This window comes from Eumetopias jubatus, unplaced genomic scaffold (assembly GCF_037043125.1).
Source record: "Eumetopias jubatus isolate StellerSeaLion01/CBP00866 unplaced genomic scaffold, mEumJub1_p1.0 scaffold_13, whole genome shotgun sequence".
In the NCBI taxonomy this organism is placed as follows: Eukaryota; Metazoa; Chordata; class Mammalia; order Carnivora; family Otariidae; genus Eumetopias; species Eumetopias jubatus.
Genome location: NW_028274819.1, coordinates 6,385,801 through 6,403,382, shown reverse-complemented (window position 1 = coordinate 6,403,382; position 17,582 = coordinate 6,385,801). Strand labels below are relative to the sequence as shown.

General features: G+C 44.5%; 1 protein-coding gene across 1 annotated transcript in view; it reads left to right on the top strand.

The window, feature by feature from the left end:
- Positions 1-17,582, top strand: part of PACS1 (phosphofurin acidic cluster sorting protein 1) — a 143,579-nt gene that overhangs the window by 108,216 nt on the left and 17,781 nt on the right. Inside the window, exons 3-10 of the mRNA XM_028117843.2 lie at positions 5,073-5,162; positions 6,453-6,578; positions 9,595-9,739; positions 10,018-10,109; positions 10,205-10,285; positions 13,330-13,389; positions 14,254-14,414; positions 14,779-14,872. Coding sequence (XP_027973644.1) covers positions 5,073-5,162; positions 6,453-6,578; positions 9,595-9,739; positions 10,018-10,109; positions 10,205-10,285; positions 13,330-13,389; positions 14,254-14,414; positions 14,779-14,872 — 849 coding nt within the window. The remainder of the gene's footprint in view (positions 1-5,072; positions 5,163-6,452; positions 6,579-9,594; positions 9,740-10,017; positions 10,110-10,204; positions 10,286-13,329; positions 13,390-14,253; positions 14,415-14,778; positions 14,873-17,582) is intronic.

The window sequence follows — 17,582 nt, the reverse complement described above, 5'->3', positions numbered from 1 at the left end:
AGGAGGAGATGTTGAATAGGCAATTGAATATATAGGTTTAGAGTCCAGGAGGGAGGTCTGGGATAGAGATATAATTTGAAGAGTATATTTAATTAAAACCCTAAGATTGGATGAGAGAATTAGAAGTAGAGTGAATGTAGAGAAGAGAACAGGTCTAAGGATTGAGGCCCCAGGCACTCCAACAATAGGAAGTCAGCGAGGAGAGGAAGGACCTGAAATGGAGACCAAGAAAGAGTAGCCAGAGGATGAGAGGAAATCCAAGAGTAGAGGTTCTAGAAGTCAGGTGAAGGAAGTGTTGCTGGAAGTCAAGGGCGATGGGCTCTATCAAAAGCTGCAGATAGGGGCGCCTGGGTGACTCAGTTGTTGAGCCTCTGCCTTCAGCTCAGGTCATGATCCCAGGGGTCCTGGGATCGAGCCCCGCATCGGGCTCCCTGCTCCGCGGGAAGCATGCTTCTCTCTCTCCCACTCGCCCTGCTTGTGTTCCCTCTCTGGCTGAGTCTCTCTGTCAAATAAATAAATAAAATCTTAAAAAAAAAAAAAAGGCTGCAGTTAAGTCAAAGGAGATGAGAACAGATCATCAGATTCTTTAAAGTGAAGATTATTTGAGACCTTGTCGATAGCATTTTTGGTGGACTGGTGGAGATAGGAAGATTGACTGGAATGCATTTAAGAGAAAATGAAAGAAGAGGACTTCAGGAGAGTAAAAATAGACCTCTTGGGGAGTTCACTATAAAGTGAAGGCAAGATATAGGTTGGTATCGAGCAGGGGACATGGGGATGAGAGAGTTATTTTTTGTTTTGATTTGGTTTGGTTTTTGGTTTTTTAAGATGAGAGAAATAACAGCGTGTTTGTTAGTGGAAATGATCCAGAGAAAGAGGAAAGTTGATTATGCAGGAGAGGAAAGACTGGGTAGGAGAGCATTTGAGCAGGTGAGAAGGAATGAGCTCTGATGCCCGAGTGGAGCAGTTGACTTCAGATGGGAGAGGAGCCTTCATCTGTATAACGGGAGGGATGAAGGAGACATGAGCACAGATGCGCTAAGTAGGTAGGTGTGCTGGGAGTTGTGGGAGCCCTTTTCCCATTGCTTGCATTTTGTCAGCAAAGTAGGAATCAAGGTTATCAGCTTAGAGTGAGGAGAGGTGAGGAGATGTTAGAGGTTTGAGGAAAAATGAGAAGGTATAAAACCATCATCAAGTACAGCAGAAAAGTGGAAAGACTTGAGACAATACAGAGTAAATTGTCAGGTTGCCTTGTCGGCTCATTACTGTTTTGGGGTCATATATTAAAAGACAGACCAGTTCGCCTGATTATATGATTCTCTCTGGGCATGTTCAGCTGGTGCAGTTAGATTTTTTTTTTTAAGTGTTCCATGATTCACTGTTTGCGTGAATCAGTGCATCCAGTGCTCCATGCAATACGTGCCCTCCTTAATACCCATCACCATGCTCACCCATTCCCCGTCCCCCCAAAACCCTCAGTTTGATTCCTAGAGTCCATAGTCTCTCATGGTTCATCTCCCCCTCTGATTCCCCCCCGCCTTAAGATTTTATTTATTTGAGAGAAAGAGAGCAGGAGCCGGGGAAGGGGCAGAGGGAGAGGGAGAAGCAGACTCCCCGCTGAGCAGAGAGCCCAATGCGGGGCTCGATCCCAGGACTCTGGGATCATGACTTGAGCCGAAGGCAGATGCTTAACCAACTGAGCTACCCAGGTGCCCTGAAGTTGAATTTAAATAGGGTTGTAATTTTTACCAAATGAGTATGGCAAACTAGCAGCAGAGCACAGGAGTTAAGGTTGTGTGCAAGAACATATTTATAAAGATTGACTGTGGCATTTAAGCTGGGTAAGGAGGAGAGACAGACAACAGGGGCCTGAGGAAAATTGAAACAATGGAAGGATCCTTGGATTGTAGGCCCTGGTGGGTCTGAAGGATTATTGTTGTTGACAAACCAGAGAGAATGAGCTGAAAAGATAGGTGGTAATCAGAGTGGGGAGCATGAAACTGAGATTAGGTATTGGTTGTAATTATTGGTAATGATAAGATCCAGAGTATGATCGTTTGGGTGAGTAGCTAAGACAAGTGTGAGGACAAGATCATCGGAAGAGAGGGATTAGGGGATTGAGACAACCATGATGTAGGAAAGAGCATATATTGAAACCACAGAGAGTTATGGCTGGTGTACTACTGGGGAGAACAGTGAGTGAGGAGCTAAAATCAAGAAATGAGCAGGAATGACTACAGTTAAAGATCCCAGCAACAACAGGGAATAGAGGGTAATATGAACTGAGGGCATCAATTTAGAATAGGGTTTTTAGAGAGATGGAGGGGAGAATGTTCTAGAGCTGGTGATGAAAACAAGGACACCTTCCCCATCTCTAATCCAGTGGTGTGTGGGTTATGGGAGAAAAATGGCCACCATTTGAGAGAGTTACCCAAGAAGCCATGTATTCAGTGGAGATGAGGTTTCAGCTAGAGCAGGGTTTCTCAGCAGTGGCACTAGACATGTGGGGTCTGTTGGTGCATCACAGGATGGTCAGCAACAACCCTGGCCTCTACCCTCTAGAAATACTTCACACACGCGCACGCGCACGCACACACACACACACCAGTTATAATAACCAAAACTGGGGCGCCTGGGTGGCTCAGTCGGTTAAGCGGCTGCCTTCAGCTCAGGTCACGATCCCAGGGTCCTGGGATTGAGCCCCGTATCGGGCTCCTTGCTCGGCAGAGAGCCTGCTTCTCCTTCTTGCTCTGCCTGCCGCTCCCCCTGCTTGTGCTCTCTCTCTCTCTATCTGTGTCAAATAAATAAAATCTTAAAAAATATATATATAATAACCAAAACTATGTCTGAATATTGCCAAATGTCTCCTACCTCTGGTTGGAACCACTGCTATATATAAACCACATTTTGAATTCTTTCAGCATTTCTGAGATTCATTTTACAGAGATTTTTAAAAATCAAATCAATAAAGTCAGGTAAAAATTTTGTCAAGATTCTTGTTCGTAATAGTGGTTATTATGAAAAGTGTTATCTAACAGATGAGGCAGAATTTCCTTTATTATTTTTCATTGGTATGATTTAATACTATTCTCATTACAAAAACATTGTGAAATATTTATTTAGATTTTCCTTCCTGCAATAAACAAAATTTGCATTTTGTAAAAACAAAAATTAGAAATGGATATAAAACCTAAATATAAAAACTAAAATTATTAAACAAAATTTTTTAAGATTTTATTTATTTGACAGAGAGAGAGACAGTGAGAGAAGGAACAGAAGCAGGGAGAGTGGGAGAGGGAGAAGCAAGCTTCCCGCTGAGCAGGGAGCCTAATGTGGGGCTCGATCCCAGGACTCTGGGATCGTGACCTGAGCCAAAGGCAGACGCTTAACGACTGAGCCACCCAGGCGCCCAAATTATAAAATTTTTAAAGGGAAACAGCAGAATACCTGCTCCAACACAGCAGAGTAACTGCACAATCTTAGAGTAGGCAGAGATTTCTTAGGACCCAGAATGCATTAACCATAAAAAAATAATAAATACTTCATCAAAAGATACCATTAAGAAAATAAGTAGGCAAGGAAATATTTACAATACATATATCTGAGAAGTGACTTGTATACATAAAAAAAACTCTTACAATTCAAAAGCAAGTTAAACAAACCTGGATGAAAATGTTTGACCAGGCACCTCATAAATGGCAGTTTACAAATGATCAATAAACTAATGGAAAGGTGCTTAATAGTAATAGTCATCAGAGAAATGCAAATTGCACCCACAGCGATATTCCACTGTATGTACCCATTAGAATCCATGAATCAAAGCCTCATCACACCAAGTGCTGGTGAAGATATGGAGTAACTGGAGCTCTCATACACTGCTGCTGGGGTTGGGAATGGTATCAACACTTTGGTCTGGCAGTTTCTCATAAAGTTAAACATACATCTACCCTAAGACCCAGCAATTCCTCTCCTAGGTGTTTGCCTAAGAAAAAGTAACAACATATAGGTCTACACAGACTTGTAACAAAATGGCAACATGAGCCATAATAGCCAAAAACTAGAAATGACCCAAATGTGAATGTTCAGCAACAGTAGAATGGACAAAGTGTGGTATATTCATAGAATGGAATTCCACTCGGCCATAAAAAGGAATGAACTACTAATACATGCAATACCCTGTATGAACCTCAAAAGATGTTTGAAGAAGCCCAACCAGAATAGTGCATACCATATGACTCCATTTATATGGAATTTTAGAATTCGCAAAACTAACCTATGGTGAAAGAAATCAGAACAAGTGCTTACCTCTGAAAGAGCAGTGTAGAATTGTTTGGGAAGGATCACAGAGTTTTTCTGGAGCAATAGAAATGATGTACGTCCTGAGGCAGATGTGGGTTACACAGGTATATGCATTTATCAACTCATTGATCTGTGTACTGGAGATCTGGGCATTTCACCGTGTTTAAATTAAATCTCAATTAAAAAATAATTTATACAAATTTACTGACATTCCTTAGGCCCTCCTGCTGATCTCTTTTTACACCTTAGGAATAGTTTGGCCCAACTTTATTTTTAGAGCTAAAAATGCTGGGGTATCTAGCCCGTTGTTAGGTTGGAAGAGGTAGGGCTGAAAGGAAAGGTTCCTGGAAAAACATTAAACTGAGACCTGAAAGATGAGTGCCTTAGGTATATGTAGAAGCACGAGTGAGCATCCAAGAAGGAAAAAAAGCACGTGAAAAGAAAGGCCCAAAGACAAGACAGTGCAGGTGAAGTGTCAATTTGAGAGGAAGAAGGGAGGCAGAGGTGAGCATGGGGAAAGCTCTTCTTTGGGAGTGTTAGGAGAACTCACGTGCAAAAATAAATCACTTTTGTGTGAAAACCTTTTATGAACACACAACATAATACATGTAAAATCATACCTATGATGTGGCTTGATTTTAATGAGCCTAACAAAGACCATTGAAATATTTGGTAAGAATATTTGTAGAGTTTAAAAGTTGTTTGCAAACTTAGTATTTCTTTTGGTCTGATTTTTGATGATACATATTTGACCTATTTTTTCTTGGTTTCAGGGTTCAAAAAGGATTCTTCGCTCCAATGAGATCGTCCTTCCAGCTAGTGGACTGGTGGAAACAGAACTCCAATTAACCTTCTCCCTTCAGGTAAGAGTCTACTCAATCTTAGGTCGCTAATGTCCAGTCTAGTCTCTAAATAGTCCTTTAATCTGGAGACTGTTTTATCCAAGAGCAGCCATAGCCCAATGAATTGATCCTCTATCACTAGCCTGAAGGGCCAGAGCAGTCACTTAGCCAGTCACAGTGAGGATGCTGAGACCCAAGTTCTTTTCCTTTTCCTTGGATAAGGCTGTTAGCCTGCCCTCAGCCCCATTACCTCTCCTTGGTAATCTGCAGCCCACACTCCAGCTGAATGTGTCCCCTTCAGTCTCGTTCTGCCCCCAGGTTGTAATCTCAATTCCTTCCCTTCTCCTCCTTATCCTCTTTAGTATGTCCCTCTCTCATCATAATCCCAGGAGCCCAAATTGAAGCACATGGAGAAAACACTTGGTCACATGGCAAGGAAAGAGGCAGTTTTCTTTTCTTTCTTCCTTTTTTTTTTTTTAAGATTTTATTTATTTATTTGACAGAGACGCAGCGAGAGAGGGAACACAAGCAGGGAGAGTGGGAGAGGGAGAAGCAGGCTTCCCGCTGAGCCAGGAGCCTGATGCGGGGCTCGATCCCAGGACCCTGGGACCATGACCTGAGCCGAAGGCAGATGCTTAACAGACTGAGCCACCCAGGCACCCCTCTTTTCTTTTTTAAAAAGATTTTATTTATTGGAGAGAGAGTGAGAAAGAAAGCACGAGCCGGCGGGGTGGTGGCGGGGGGAGTTGAGTGGATGGGCAGGGAGAGGGACAAGCCGACTCCCCCCTGAGCAGGGAGCTGACAAGGGGCTTAATCCCAGGGCCCCAGGATCATGACCTGAGCCAAAGGCAGACTCTTAACCAACTGAGCCACCAAGAGGCAGTTTTCTGAACATGTGTTTACCACAGAGCTGCAGAATGGAAGTCAGGCACCAAGCAGAATCAGACCCTCAGCAGCGACTTAAGGGTGGCTCCTTCACCCCTGATTCCCAGCCTTGTAAAGACAGAAGACAGTGAGGCACAGAAAATTTGCACTGTATCCTCCAGCAGGACCAGAACCCACCAAGGACCCATTTGCTTTTTTTTTTTTTTAAAGATTTTATTTATTTGAGAAAGAGCACAAGCAGGGGGAGGGGCAGAGGAAGAGGGAGAAGCAGGCTGCCCGCTGAGCAGGGAGCCAGATACAGGGCTCGATCCCAGGACCTTGGGATCATGACCTGAGCCAAAGGCAGACACTCAACCTACTGAGCCACACAAGTGCCCCAAGACTCAGTTGCTTATTAACCGTGCTTGACTCTTTTATATTTGGCAGTATCCTCATTTCCTGAAGCGAGATGCCAACAAGCTACAGATCATGTTGCAAAGGAGAAAGCGCTACAAGAACCGGACCATCTTGGGCTATAAAACCCTAGCTGTGGGACTCATCAACATGGCAGAGGTAAGAGGAACTGTCTCCAGCCTTTAGGTCAGAGAGCCCAAGAGAGACACCAGGCCCAGCCAGCTGAGCCCAGCAAATGATTTTCCCAGCCCATTGGCCGGGTGTTTTAGTTTATTTTACAAGTCAGTTCTTTTATTGGAAATTCAGGATATACCTCTTCTTATCCAGGTACTTTCTCCCTCACAAAATGTTTTTCTTTAAGTTTAAAAGAAAATTCAAACTGGGCGCCTGGGTGGCTCAGATGGTTAAGCGTCTGCCTTCGGCTCAGGTCATGATCCCAGAGTTCTGGGATCGAGCCCCGCATCGGGCTCTCTGATCCTTGGGAGCCTGCTTCTCCCTCTGCCTCTCTCTCTCTCTGTCTTTCATGAATAAATAAATAAATAAATAAATAAAACCATGCATGGGAGTGTATTTAAAAAAAAAAAGAAAATTCAAACTTATAGAAAAGTTGTAAGAGTAGTATAAAGAATTCCCATATACCTTCCTTTAGATTCTTCAGTGCTAACTTATTACCACATTCACTTTATTTTCCATGAATATAAACATTCATGCATATTATTTTCTTTGAACCACTTCTCAGTGGTTCATCAGACACGATGCCCTATTACACGTTAATACCGCACTATGTTAATTTCCTAAAAATAAGAATACTCTCCTGTGTGGTCAGCACCATGCCTGCCATAAAGATCAAGATCACCATCCAACGCACAGTCCCTATTCACATCGCACCAGGTGTCTCAGTAATGTCCTTTACAGGCCCAGGATTTAATCTAGGATTACGTGTTCATTTAATTTTCATGCCTTTTTAGTCTCCTTCAATTTTCAACAGTCCCTCAGATTTGCCTTGTCTTTCATTCCCTTGACTTTTTTTAAGAGTATCGGTTAAAAAAAAAGAATGAAAAATAGTGTACAGGCTGGTTACCTTATAGAATGTTCCTCAGTTTGGGTTTGTCTGATGTTTTTTGAAGATTAGATTCAACTTACACATTTTTGACAGAATTACCACAGAAGTAATGCTGTGTTCCTCCCAGTGCAACACAGGCAGTGCTCCACGTCGATTTGTTCCATTTCTGGTGAGGTTAGCTTTTATTGCTTGATTAAGATGATGTCTGCCAGGATTTCCAACCTAAATTAATACATTTTTTTGTATTTACCAATGAAAAAATATTTTATAGGGAGATGTTTTGAGACTTTGTAGCAACATTTTCTCTCCTCATGACTTCACCAACTAGTTTTAGCATCTATTAATGATTCTTGCCTGAATCTATTATTTTGATGCTTGCCAGACAGTGACTTTCTAATCCTATCATTCCTGCTATATATATGAGTTCGCTTTCTCTTGAAAGAGAGAGCTTTCTCTTCTTTCCCATTTATTGATTGGTTCATTTTTTTGTATTAGTTATGGACGTATGGATTCCTGTTTAATTCAGTGGGGTTTAATCTGTAACTGTCATTTTTATTTTGATGCTCAAATTATCTCAGATTTGGATATCCCCAAGACACAGCAGAGTTTCTGTTTTCAGAGGTTCTGCTCCTGTAGGGGCCATGACGCCTCAAACATCATCTCAACATCATCATCTCAAACATCCCCCCCACAGTGGATCCCAGCGAAGCCTTAGTAAGGTCAAGTGAGGGAGCCTCTGTGAAAAGGGGTGTTGTCAATTCCATCCAAATAACACAAGCTCTCAGGAGCAGAGGAATTCAAGGAAGACCGCCATCTCTCTCTCTTTTCTCCCCTTCCCCAAGTTTTCTTGTTTGTAATCTCCCTACATTGGTAACCAAAAAATCATTCAATTTGGTCCTTTTTCAAGGATTTTGGGAAAGCAGTCTGTGAAGAAAATCCCTTTAGTGGGGAGGGCTGTTCAGTCATGTCAAAGACTGAAGATCCCTCTGTTTGACAAGCTCCATCCTGTCCACAAGGTATCCGTGCTCCTCCTGGCTGAGTTCAGTCAGCCAATGAATTGCCTCATCTGTTCGATAGGATGACGTTTCTTTGACTGAAATTCTTTACATATACACGTGTGTATTATGTTTACAGAATTTCATCACATGAAACAAAATTATGTCATTATGTATTTTTTGACGTCTAAGACCCTAGTTTGGCTGTACTATGAAGCGTTGTTCTTTAAATGCTTTGTCTGCAGAGGTTTTACATGATACTTGTAGATTTTCAGGGCAGGCCCCCATTTAACTCAAGTCCTGTCAACGTGTCATTTCTTGTCATCAATAGCAGGGATTTTCCATCCATCGATTTCCTGTTCCTGAGAAGCACTAGCTTGCTCCTCAAATCCTGCCGCTCGGAAATAGTTGACATCCATCACAGTCCTGTCTGCAGGATCTGGTGGCCTCCCATTCTGCATGGAATTCCCCATGTGGCTGGCACCAGGAGGCTTCCCCCTCTTGCAGAACTCTGCCGCTGCCACATGCCCAGCCCCCATGCAGCCAGCCCACAGATCCGTTTTAACTTATGTCTACTTTAGTACATTAAATAGGAAAATTTTTGTGACCTTAATAAATAGAATATGTGAAATAGTCCCAGCCTTTCGGTCTTTCTTCTTTGGGTTTTGAATCAGTATGAGGGACTGTAGGGAGTGAAGTATTATGGACACCACATTTCCCCACCTGTGTCAAGCCCTTCCGTTGTCTCACGTCCTGTAGGTCCTTTTCCCCATTGCCAGACACAGGTGACCACCATCTGCAGGGTGGCTCCACCCAGCTAGGAGAACTAGTTCTCTGTCAAAGACTAAAACTAAAATGTAGTCCTAGAGATTAACCATCATTTTCAGTCTTGAGGCTTGATTTTTGTTTTTAAGCACGGGGCCTGACCAGTGGCTGGCATTTCAAGTAAGACCTTGAAGGTAATAGGAGAACAGTAACCTTGGATTTGAAAAATAGTGAGAAAGAAAATGTATTCGCACAATGCCATTCCCATTGGCTTGCACAACCATTTGGATTTATGAAAATGGTAACTCACCTCCTCTAGTAAGGCATTTGCATTGCTACCCTGTGGTCTCAGGTGATGCAGCACCCTAATGAAGGCGCCTTGGTGCTTGGCCTGCACAGCAATGTGAAGGATGTCTCTGTGCCTGTGGCAGAAATAAAGATCTACTCTCTGTCCAGCCAGCCCATTGACCATGAAGGAATCAAATCCAAGCTCTCTGGTAAGATGTATACAGTATCTGGAGGCCCTGTGGGTCAAGAACAAGCCCATCACCTGCTCCCCATCCTGGAAAAGCTGAACAAGCCAGGGCCTAAAATGTTCCTATGAAAGAAGTTTATAGAGATCCCTGAGAATAAAATGTGGCCTACAATGGCTGTGGCCCTCTCCTCTACCCCAGCCATATTTCCACCTGATGGGAGCCATGATTCCAGCCAACCAGACTCTCTTAGGCCAGATCTTTGCATTGCAAGGTTGTCTTACTAAGGTGTCTCTTTCCAGATCGTTCTCCTGATATTGACAATTATTCTGAGGAAGAGGAGGAAAGTTTTTCATCAGAACAGGAAGGCAGTGATGATCCATTGCATGGGCAGGTAACTCTCCACAACCCCTCACATGTAGTATCTGAGAAATGATTCCAGACCCTCCTGGGATTTCCCAACTTCATTCCATCCACCTACCCCCTTAGGACCTGTTCTATGAGGATGAAGATCTACGGAAAGTAAAGAAGACCCGGAGGAAACTAACCTCAACCTCTGCCATCACAAGGGTGAGCCTCAAAGGTCTGGGGAATGTTTTAGCTGAGATTTTCAATTTGGAGGTAGGATGGGAGTGGTGTATTGAAACTTCCGGGGTCTTTTTAAAAATCTGCACATGGAGGTTCTGGAGGTTCTGATACACCCTTTTATCTCCTCCTCCTCCACCACCACCACCTAATTAAGAGTCACTGTTGTAGAGAAGCAGTGTTACTTACAGGAGCGTATTATATTTTTCAGGTTATCTCAGGGTAGAAAATAGGTTGAGAAACCTTGTTTTAGACTTTGGAACAGGTAATGCTTCCTTAAGAAGCAGAATGCCTCAGACACCCCTTGTCCCCTCTCCAGGTGACTACTTCAAATTACGTCCTGCCTACCACATGGACAGACCCAGTCTTCTCTAGGGCTATCACGATTTTTAATCGTTTAACCCAGAAATAATAGGCTAGTGCTTAGAACTGTGGGTTTGGTAAGGTCTAATTACAGTGCGTGTAGTTCCTGCCTTAATGGATCCATAACCTTTGAAGCCAAATGCCTTTGAATTGTGTCTCCTATATAAGATTTCCTCAAGAGTCACTATTTTTGGTGAAATTAGAATCCTGAACTGAGACACTTAATACCTGGATTTCTAGGTTAACTTTGAGAGTTTTTTTGTTTTTAAATTTATTTTAATTTAATTTTAATTGCAGTATAGTTAACCTACAGTGTTATATTAGTTTCAGATGTATAATACAGTGATTCAGCAATTCTGTACATTACTCAGTGCTCATTGTGATAAGCGTACTCTTAATTCTCTTCACCTATTTCACTCATCCCCCCCACCCACCTCCCTCCGGTAACCATCAGTTTGTTCTCTGTAGTTCAGAGTCTGTTTCTCGGTCTAGGTTAACTTGGATTGACTCTGGAGTTCCTGTGCTAAAATGTGGGAGAGTCAAAAGTGCTAGAAACTCAGTTTCATTTTTCCCCAGACATATCCCGATTCTAGTGCAGAACTAGCCTAGGGACCCCAAGAGCAGAGATTTCCATCACCTACAGGAGTGAAATAAATGCAGGCCAGACCTTCCAAATGTGTGGCATCTGAGCCTGGCATTCATCACGAAACCACACTGTCATCTCTCCATGCATCCTTAGGTATCACTGGGCTTAAATGTAAATCCTCAAGACTGCGGCCTTGATTTCCCCCATTGAATAATGAATGACTAGAGAGCGTGAGAACTGTTTTGTTCTTTGGGCTTTGGAGTACTGAGGATGGGTAAGGCACGTCCCCAGGGCTTCAGACATCTTATGCTGTTGTACTCAGGATGGGAAGAGGCTGCAGGATCACTCTGTGTTGTAGCTCCTTCTGTTAAGTTCTTCTTTCTCTTGTTCCATAACCACAGAGAGGCCCTGTTTTTTTCCCATAGGGTGCCTCCTGGAGCTTTATAAATCACCTTTCCCTGTGGTCTCCTATGAACCATAGCTTACCCCATTATATGACCAGAATTCAGTGCTCCTATTAATATCCTCTCCCTCAAAGGTTGTTCTTTGGTTTGTTTGTTTGTTTGTTTGTTTTTAGCTCCAGGCACTTTCCAGTCAGATTACCAGAGACTTAGTAATGGTTCTTTAGTTTCTGTCTCCTTTTGTACACATGCATTCTTCTCTCCCTACCAAGAATACTTTGTTCTAGATACACTAATTGATTTGTGTTTTTTGTTCTTTTTTTTCTCTGCTCTGGATGCCCTTTCCACCTTCGGAAGCCCTGCTTTTTCTTGAAGGCCTGGCTCAGTCTTACTTGCAAGTTAGTCTCTTCCATCCCCAGATGTCAAATCTATCATTCAGTCAGGAAGTACTTAGGAACCGTCATTGTGCCTGGAGTTAGAGACATAGCGATAAGAAAAGCTTAGTCCCTGCCATCAAGGAGATCACAGTGTCTGGACACAGACAGCCTCTAAACCAGCTGCTACAACATAGTAGAGTAGGTGCTAGAAGATAGAGCTTGGTGTAAGGGACAGCAATGGTGCTCAGGGCAAAGTGACCAACTCTGGGCAGGAATGCCAAGAGGGCTTCACAGACCAGATGCCGAGAGATGAGTTTCTAAGGATAAATAGAACTTCACCAAGTGTAGTCAGGGCAGAAGATACCATATATAAAGACCCAGAGGGGTACAGCAGCATGCCATTCTTTACAGAACTATCAGCAGTTTCCACTTGAATGGGGGGTGTGAGGTGTTCAATGGTGAGGTGAGGCTAGGGACAGGCAGGGCAGCCCTCAAGACAGACACAGGCTTGATGCTGCAGCTTTCTTCTCTGGGCACTGGGGGCCAATGAAGACCTCTAATTTGGGGAGTAACATGATGAGATTTGCATTTGTAATGATCACTGTGGACTCTGGAGAGAACAAGACTGGAAACTGGCTGGGAGTGTGAGGGTGGAGGAGTGATGGTTGAAGGCCATTGCAGTGACCCACAGAGATGTGGGGAGAAAGGCCTGAAGGAAAGCAGTGGTATTACAGATGAAAAAGAGAATAGGAGTTAGTGAACACTGGGCTGTGAGGGAAAAGGGGAGGGGAGACACTCTAGGTTCAGACGCCCATGATCAGGGTGTTGGTGATAGTGGTACCCAGGATGGAAACACAGGCAGAAGGTGATACATTCTTGAAAATGCTTGAGGTAAAAAAAAAAAAAGAAAGAAAATGCTTGAGGTGCCTGTGTATATGCAGGTGGAAATCATCAAGCAGCACCGTGGATCTGAAGGGCTTGAGAAAGGGATGAGCTGAGACGTGTGGGTGGTGGAGGGTCCCAGGGAGGGGTGAGACCTCCTCCTTCCATCTATGCCCACAGCCCTGGGAATCATTCCAGCATTAACCATGCACGTGCCTGCTTCCCTGGTGGGTTTTACGTGCCAGAGTGTAGAAGCTGTTTTCCCATCTTCATGTCTTCTCACAGTTCTCTACAAAAGTGGGCTCTAGATCACTCAGTTGGCTTAAATTGGCTGGGTTGATGCTGTATCTACATCAGGCCCTGGGAAGCCATCCACAGGTGGGTATTGTTTGAGAACTTTTGTGCAATTTGTTCCTACAGCAACCTAACATCAAACAGAAGTTTGTGGCCCTCCTGAAGCGGTTTAAAGTTTCAGATGAGGTACGACCCCTTACTCCCAAGTTTGATGGTGAGTAGAATTCCCTGAGTTTCACCCTCGTTCCTGGGGTGCATTCTTTCCTGCCACTGGGAGTCAGGACTGCAGGACCCCCAAGTGAGAGAATAGCTAAAGAAGGGCTTTAAGCTACTTGAAAAGAGAAAGAAAGGCTTTCCATGTAGCACCCAAGGATTCACGGTACCTGGAGGCAGGGGTAACCTGGTTATACTCAACTATTGGTTAATACCACCCTTCTGGCATGGGACATTAGTAACACATCCAGTTGTTGTTGTTTAATTTTCCCTCCTATCAGAATGGGAACATTGTGCACAACAGCCTGTGAGGTAGACTGACCTCAGTGGTCAGCCCTAAAGTAACCAAGAATTGGCCATCAATAGAGAAGCAGTGTCCTCCCTGGGCTCTGACCGGCCTGGTGCCAGTTCACAGGCTTCTCTTCTCAGTGCACTGGAAAAGAGATGGAGAGGAAAATTGTTCAGAGGTTTCTTTGTCCTTCTGTGGGCTCCTCAGAAAAATAGAACCAGCCTGTACAGGGTCACGGTCTTCTGGGTTTTCTTGCACCTGTTCTTTGGCAGAGGTACATTAGCACTTCTGCTTTTCTCCCTCATGCCAGGCCCGTAGTATGGAGTGGTAGGGGGGCACTGAAAAGGAAAGGTGGTCTCACCACATCCTTGCTCTCAGGACTGGGTCACAAAAAGGACACCAAGGTTATGCCGATGAATGTGAAGCTGTGGCCCTTAAGGAGGACTAGTTAAGGAGGCCAGCTGGTACCTGTTCAGGAGGAAAGAGTTGCACATCTACCATAGTTGTTAATAGAGGTAACCCCAAACTCAAAGATTTTCCCCCCACAGGTGGGCTTTGGGCTGGAACATGTATCCCGAGAGCAGATTCGAGAAGTGGAAGAGGACTTGGATGAACTGTACGACAGTCTGGAGATGTACAATCCCAGCGACAGCGGCCCTGAGATGGAGGAGACCGAGAGCATCCTCAGTACTCCAAAGCCCAAGCTCAAGTGAGGCCCAAATCTCCTCGACCAATTGTCTCCCTGCATCTCTCCTTTCTAAGCCAAAGCAATCTCCTAGACCCCCTCCCTCACTTACCCTCCATTATCAGGGTATCTTGGCTCCTCACCCTTGTTGAATCTCCAGCTGTCTGGATAAAGATCACTGTTTTTGCCTCTAGCTGACAAAAGTCCTGATAGTCGGGAGCCCTTTGGTCCGGTCCTGCTTGTCCACCGCTGCCACGTCCTTCCTCAGCGGGCATCCTTCAAGCCCGGGTTGTCCATCTTTCTTGAACTCCATCACTACCCGGCTCTCCATGAGCTGCTGCTTTGGGCCCTGGTGGCCACTGACCCTGGCTGTGCTTCTTCACCGCAGGCCCTTCTTTGAGGGGATGTCGCAGTCCAGCTCACAGACGGAGATTGGCAGCCTCAACAGCAAGGGCAGCCTCGGCAAAGACACCACCAGCCCTGTGAGCAAGACCAGTGGCTATGGGGGTTGGGGAGAGGGGCCAGGGGAGTGTTGGGGCTTAACACTCTGGGCACTCTGCTCTTGGCTCATCTTGTGACCTCAGAAGAGCACTCTCATTTTGCTTCAACCTTGGGTATCCTAATCAGAGTCCTGGCTGGGAGCTTAGTTCTCTTATGGGCATTGCTGTGGCTATTTGGGTGTCCTGTTTTGGTCAGTTCCTGCCACAACGTGGAGCCTTCCCTCCCAGAACACACAGTACCTTAAATTTGTCCCTCAACATCTGTCATGTGGTAGCTGGGAGTATGGCATCTTGCTAGTGGTAAGTAATTCTTCTTTCCAGATAGAGAAAGAATGTAAGGGGGCAGGAAGCCCACAGGGTCTATTCAGAGACACCACATAGGCTTTATTCATAGAAGGGGGTAATACTTTCAGAGAATTAGGAATTTAGTGGGCAGGTTTCCATTTTGCCTGTTGACCAAGAGGAAGGAGTTGCTGTCTCCTATAGCACCACCAGAGCCCAGCATCATCCTGGACCATGCTCTGTCCCTGCTTGGGAAGGCTCTCCCTAGCAGTGGATCAGAGGTTGGAGCCTGGGTTGATGCTGTATCTACATCAGGCCCTGGGAAGCCATTCTTCCCCTCATTTACAACTAAAGGGAAGGAGATGCTGGGCATGATTTTAGTGTAGTTTATGTTTTGCTCTTGCAAGCCCAGTGTCTTTTCTGTAGATCAAAGAGACTAAATCCTTTAAGTCCTCCTGTTCTTTCCACTCTAAGAGAGGGCGTACAAAACTCACCTTGCAGATAGGTATTAATTGTGAGGAAAGGATATGTGAAGCAAGTGAGGCCCTCCATCCCCTGAAAAGCACTGTATCTACGGAAGGGCTGCTGCCTGTCCCAGGTGTCTGCAGACCCGGTGGCAGCTCGAGTCCGCGCATGGGCTGCTTTACTGCTTGCTGCCACCAGGTGGGGCTGCCTCCCACCTTATCCCTTTTCCTGGTTAAGGCACAGTGGCCACTGTCTGGCCCTAGGACAGTGGCAGCAGGTGGCATCAGTGGGGAAATGTGGGATGGAAAACTGCGGTCCACAAGCAGAATCCTTCCAACAGAGAAGCCTCTGGCAGGCCGCTTACAGAGCCTGCACTCTGATCCGGGACTGAGGCCTCATCTTACTGTTTATGTGGCTTGTAGCTGCTCTTTCTCAGGGGCTGCTGAATCGTCAGTGTCCACATGGACGGGTCGTTGGCCCCTACAACCAGATTCCATCTTAAATATAAATATAAGGAATGACTCTTCTAGAAAGAAACCTGGGACCTGGCCGAAGGAGAACTGTTTCATAGTGTACTAGGAATGTGGAATGAGGATACTGTAACAAAATGCAGTTAAATTTTTAACTGACATAGTGCCCCAAAACATTAAGCATAACACTAACATGTAAGCATAACACTAACATAACATAACACTAACATTAAGCATAACACTAACATGTAATAATGATACCCAGTAAACACTAGGGATCGTTGTTATTAAATCGATACATTATTCTATACTAATGAAGGCATTTCTGGGTTGATAGAACGTGTCTGCAAGTTCAACTTTAGTCTCAGTTACATGACTAACATGATTTATAAGGGAAAACCACTGATGTTCTGAGCCTCAGGTGTCTTAGAGTTGGCATGGCAGCCCAGTTAGCTCAAAAGTCAATTGAGTATCAGTCTTTACAATATGATGGCCTAAGGGTCCCGTCTACACAGAACATTCAACTGGGGCAAGGTGGGACTGGGTTGAGAGCACGTGCTCTGTAGGCAGACTTCGGAGTTTGAATCTTGACTCCATCATTCCACTGACTGTGTGATCTGGGGCAGTTGCCAGACCTTCGTTTCCTCATCTACAAAGTACATGTAAAAAAAAAAAAAAAAAAGCACATGCCTTGTAAGGCAGTTGTAGATACGATGAGAATGCAGGCCAGTCCTCTAGTGTGGCACTTGATTGATGGGCGGATGGATTTACCACTTGGGAAGCATGCGGTAGCAGAAGCCACTGTGGCTCTTCTCATTATCGTCTGTTAGAACCGTTTTAGTCCTGCTGTCCTGAAACTGTTAGGATCTAGATGTCTGTTTAGTGAGTCCTTCAAATCCTTGTTCAGTTGGCCAGATTTCAAACTCGCTTTGCTGGTTCTCTGTGATATTTCTATTTTGAAGAGCCCCATATGTCTCGATGTGGACGTGGAAGTTTGGAATCCTTTAGTATGAAAGGCCCTTCGGGAACGACAAAGTGAGCTGTGCTTTTACACAGAGAACTTCCAAATGTGTTAGGGTAAAAACACTGAGATTGTACATATGTGAGATGTGTACGTGCTACCCAACTTTTATCCTCTCTCTCTGTGATTTCCTAGTGTTGTTATTTAGTTCTTTGTTTTTCTTAATCTTTTTTGTTCCCCAAATTTCAGAGGATTCAGTTTATCACTAGAACCAGAAGGAATTTCTGCTGATACAAATTATTTTTTACAGTTGTTGGGGCATCTGGGTGGCTCAGTTAAGCTTTCGACTCAGGTCGTGATCTCAAGGTCATAAGATCGAGCCCCACATGGGGCTCTGCACTCAGTGTGGAGTCTGCTTGGGATTCTCTCCCTCCCCCTCTGCCCCTGCCCACGCTCACTCGAGCATGCTCCTTCTCTCTCTCTCGCTCTCTCTCTCAAATAATTTTATTTTAAA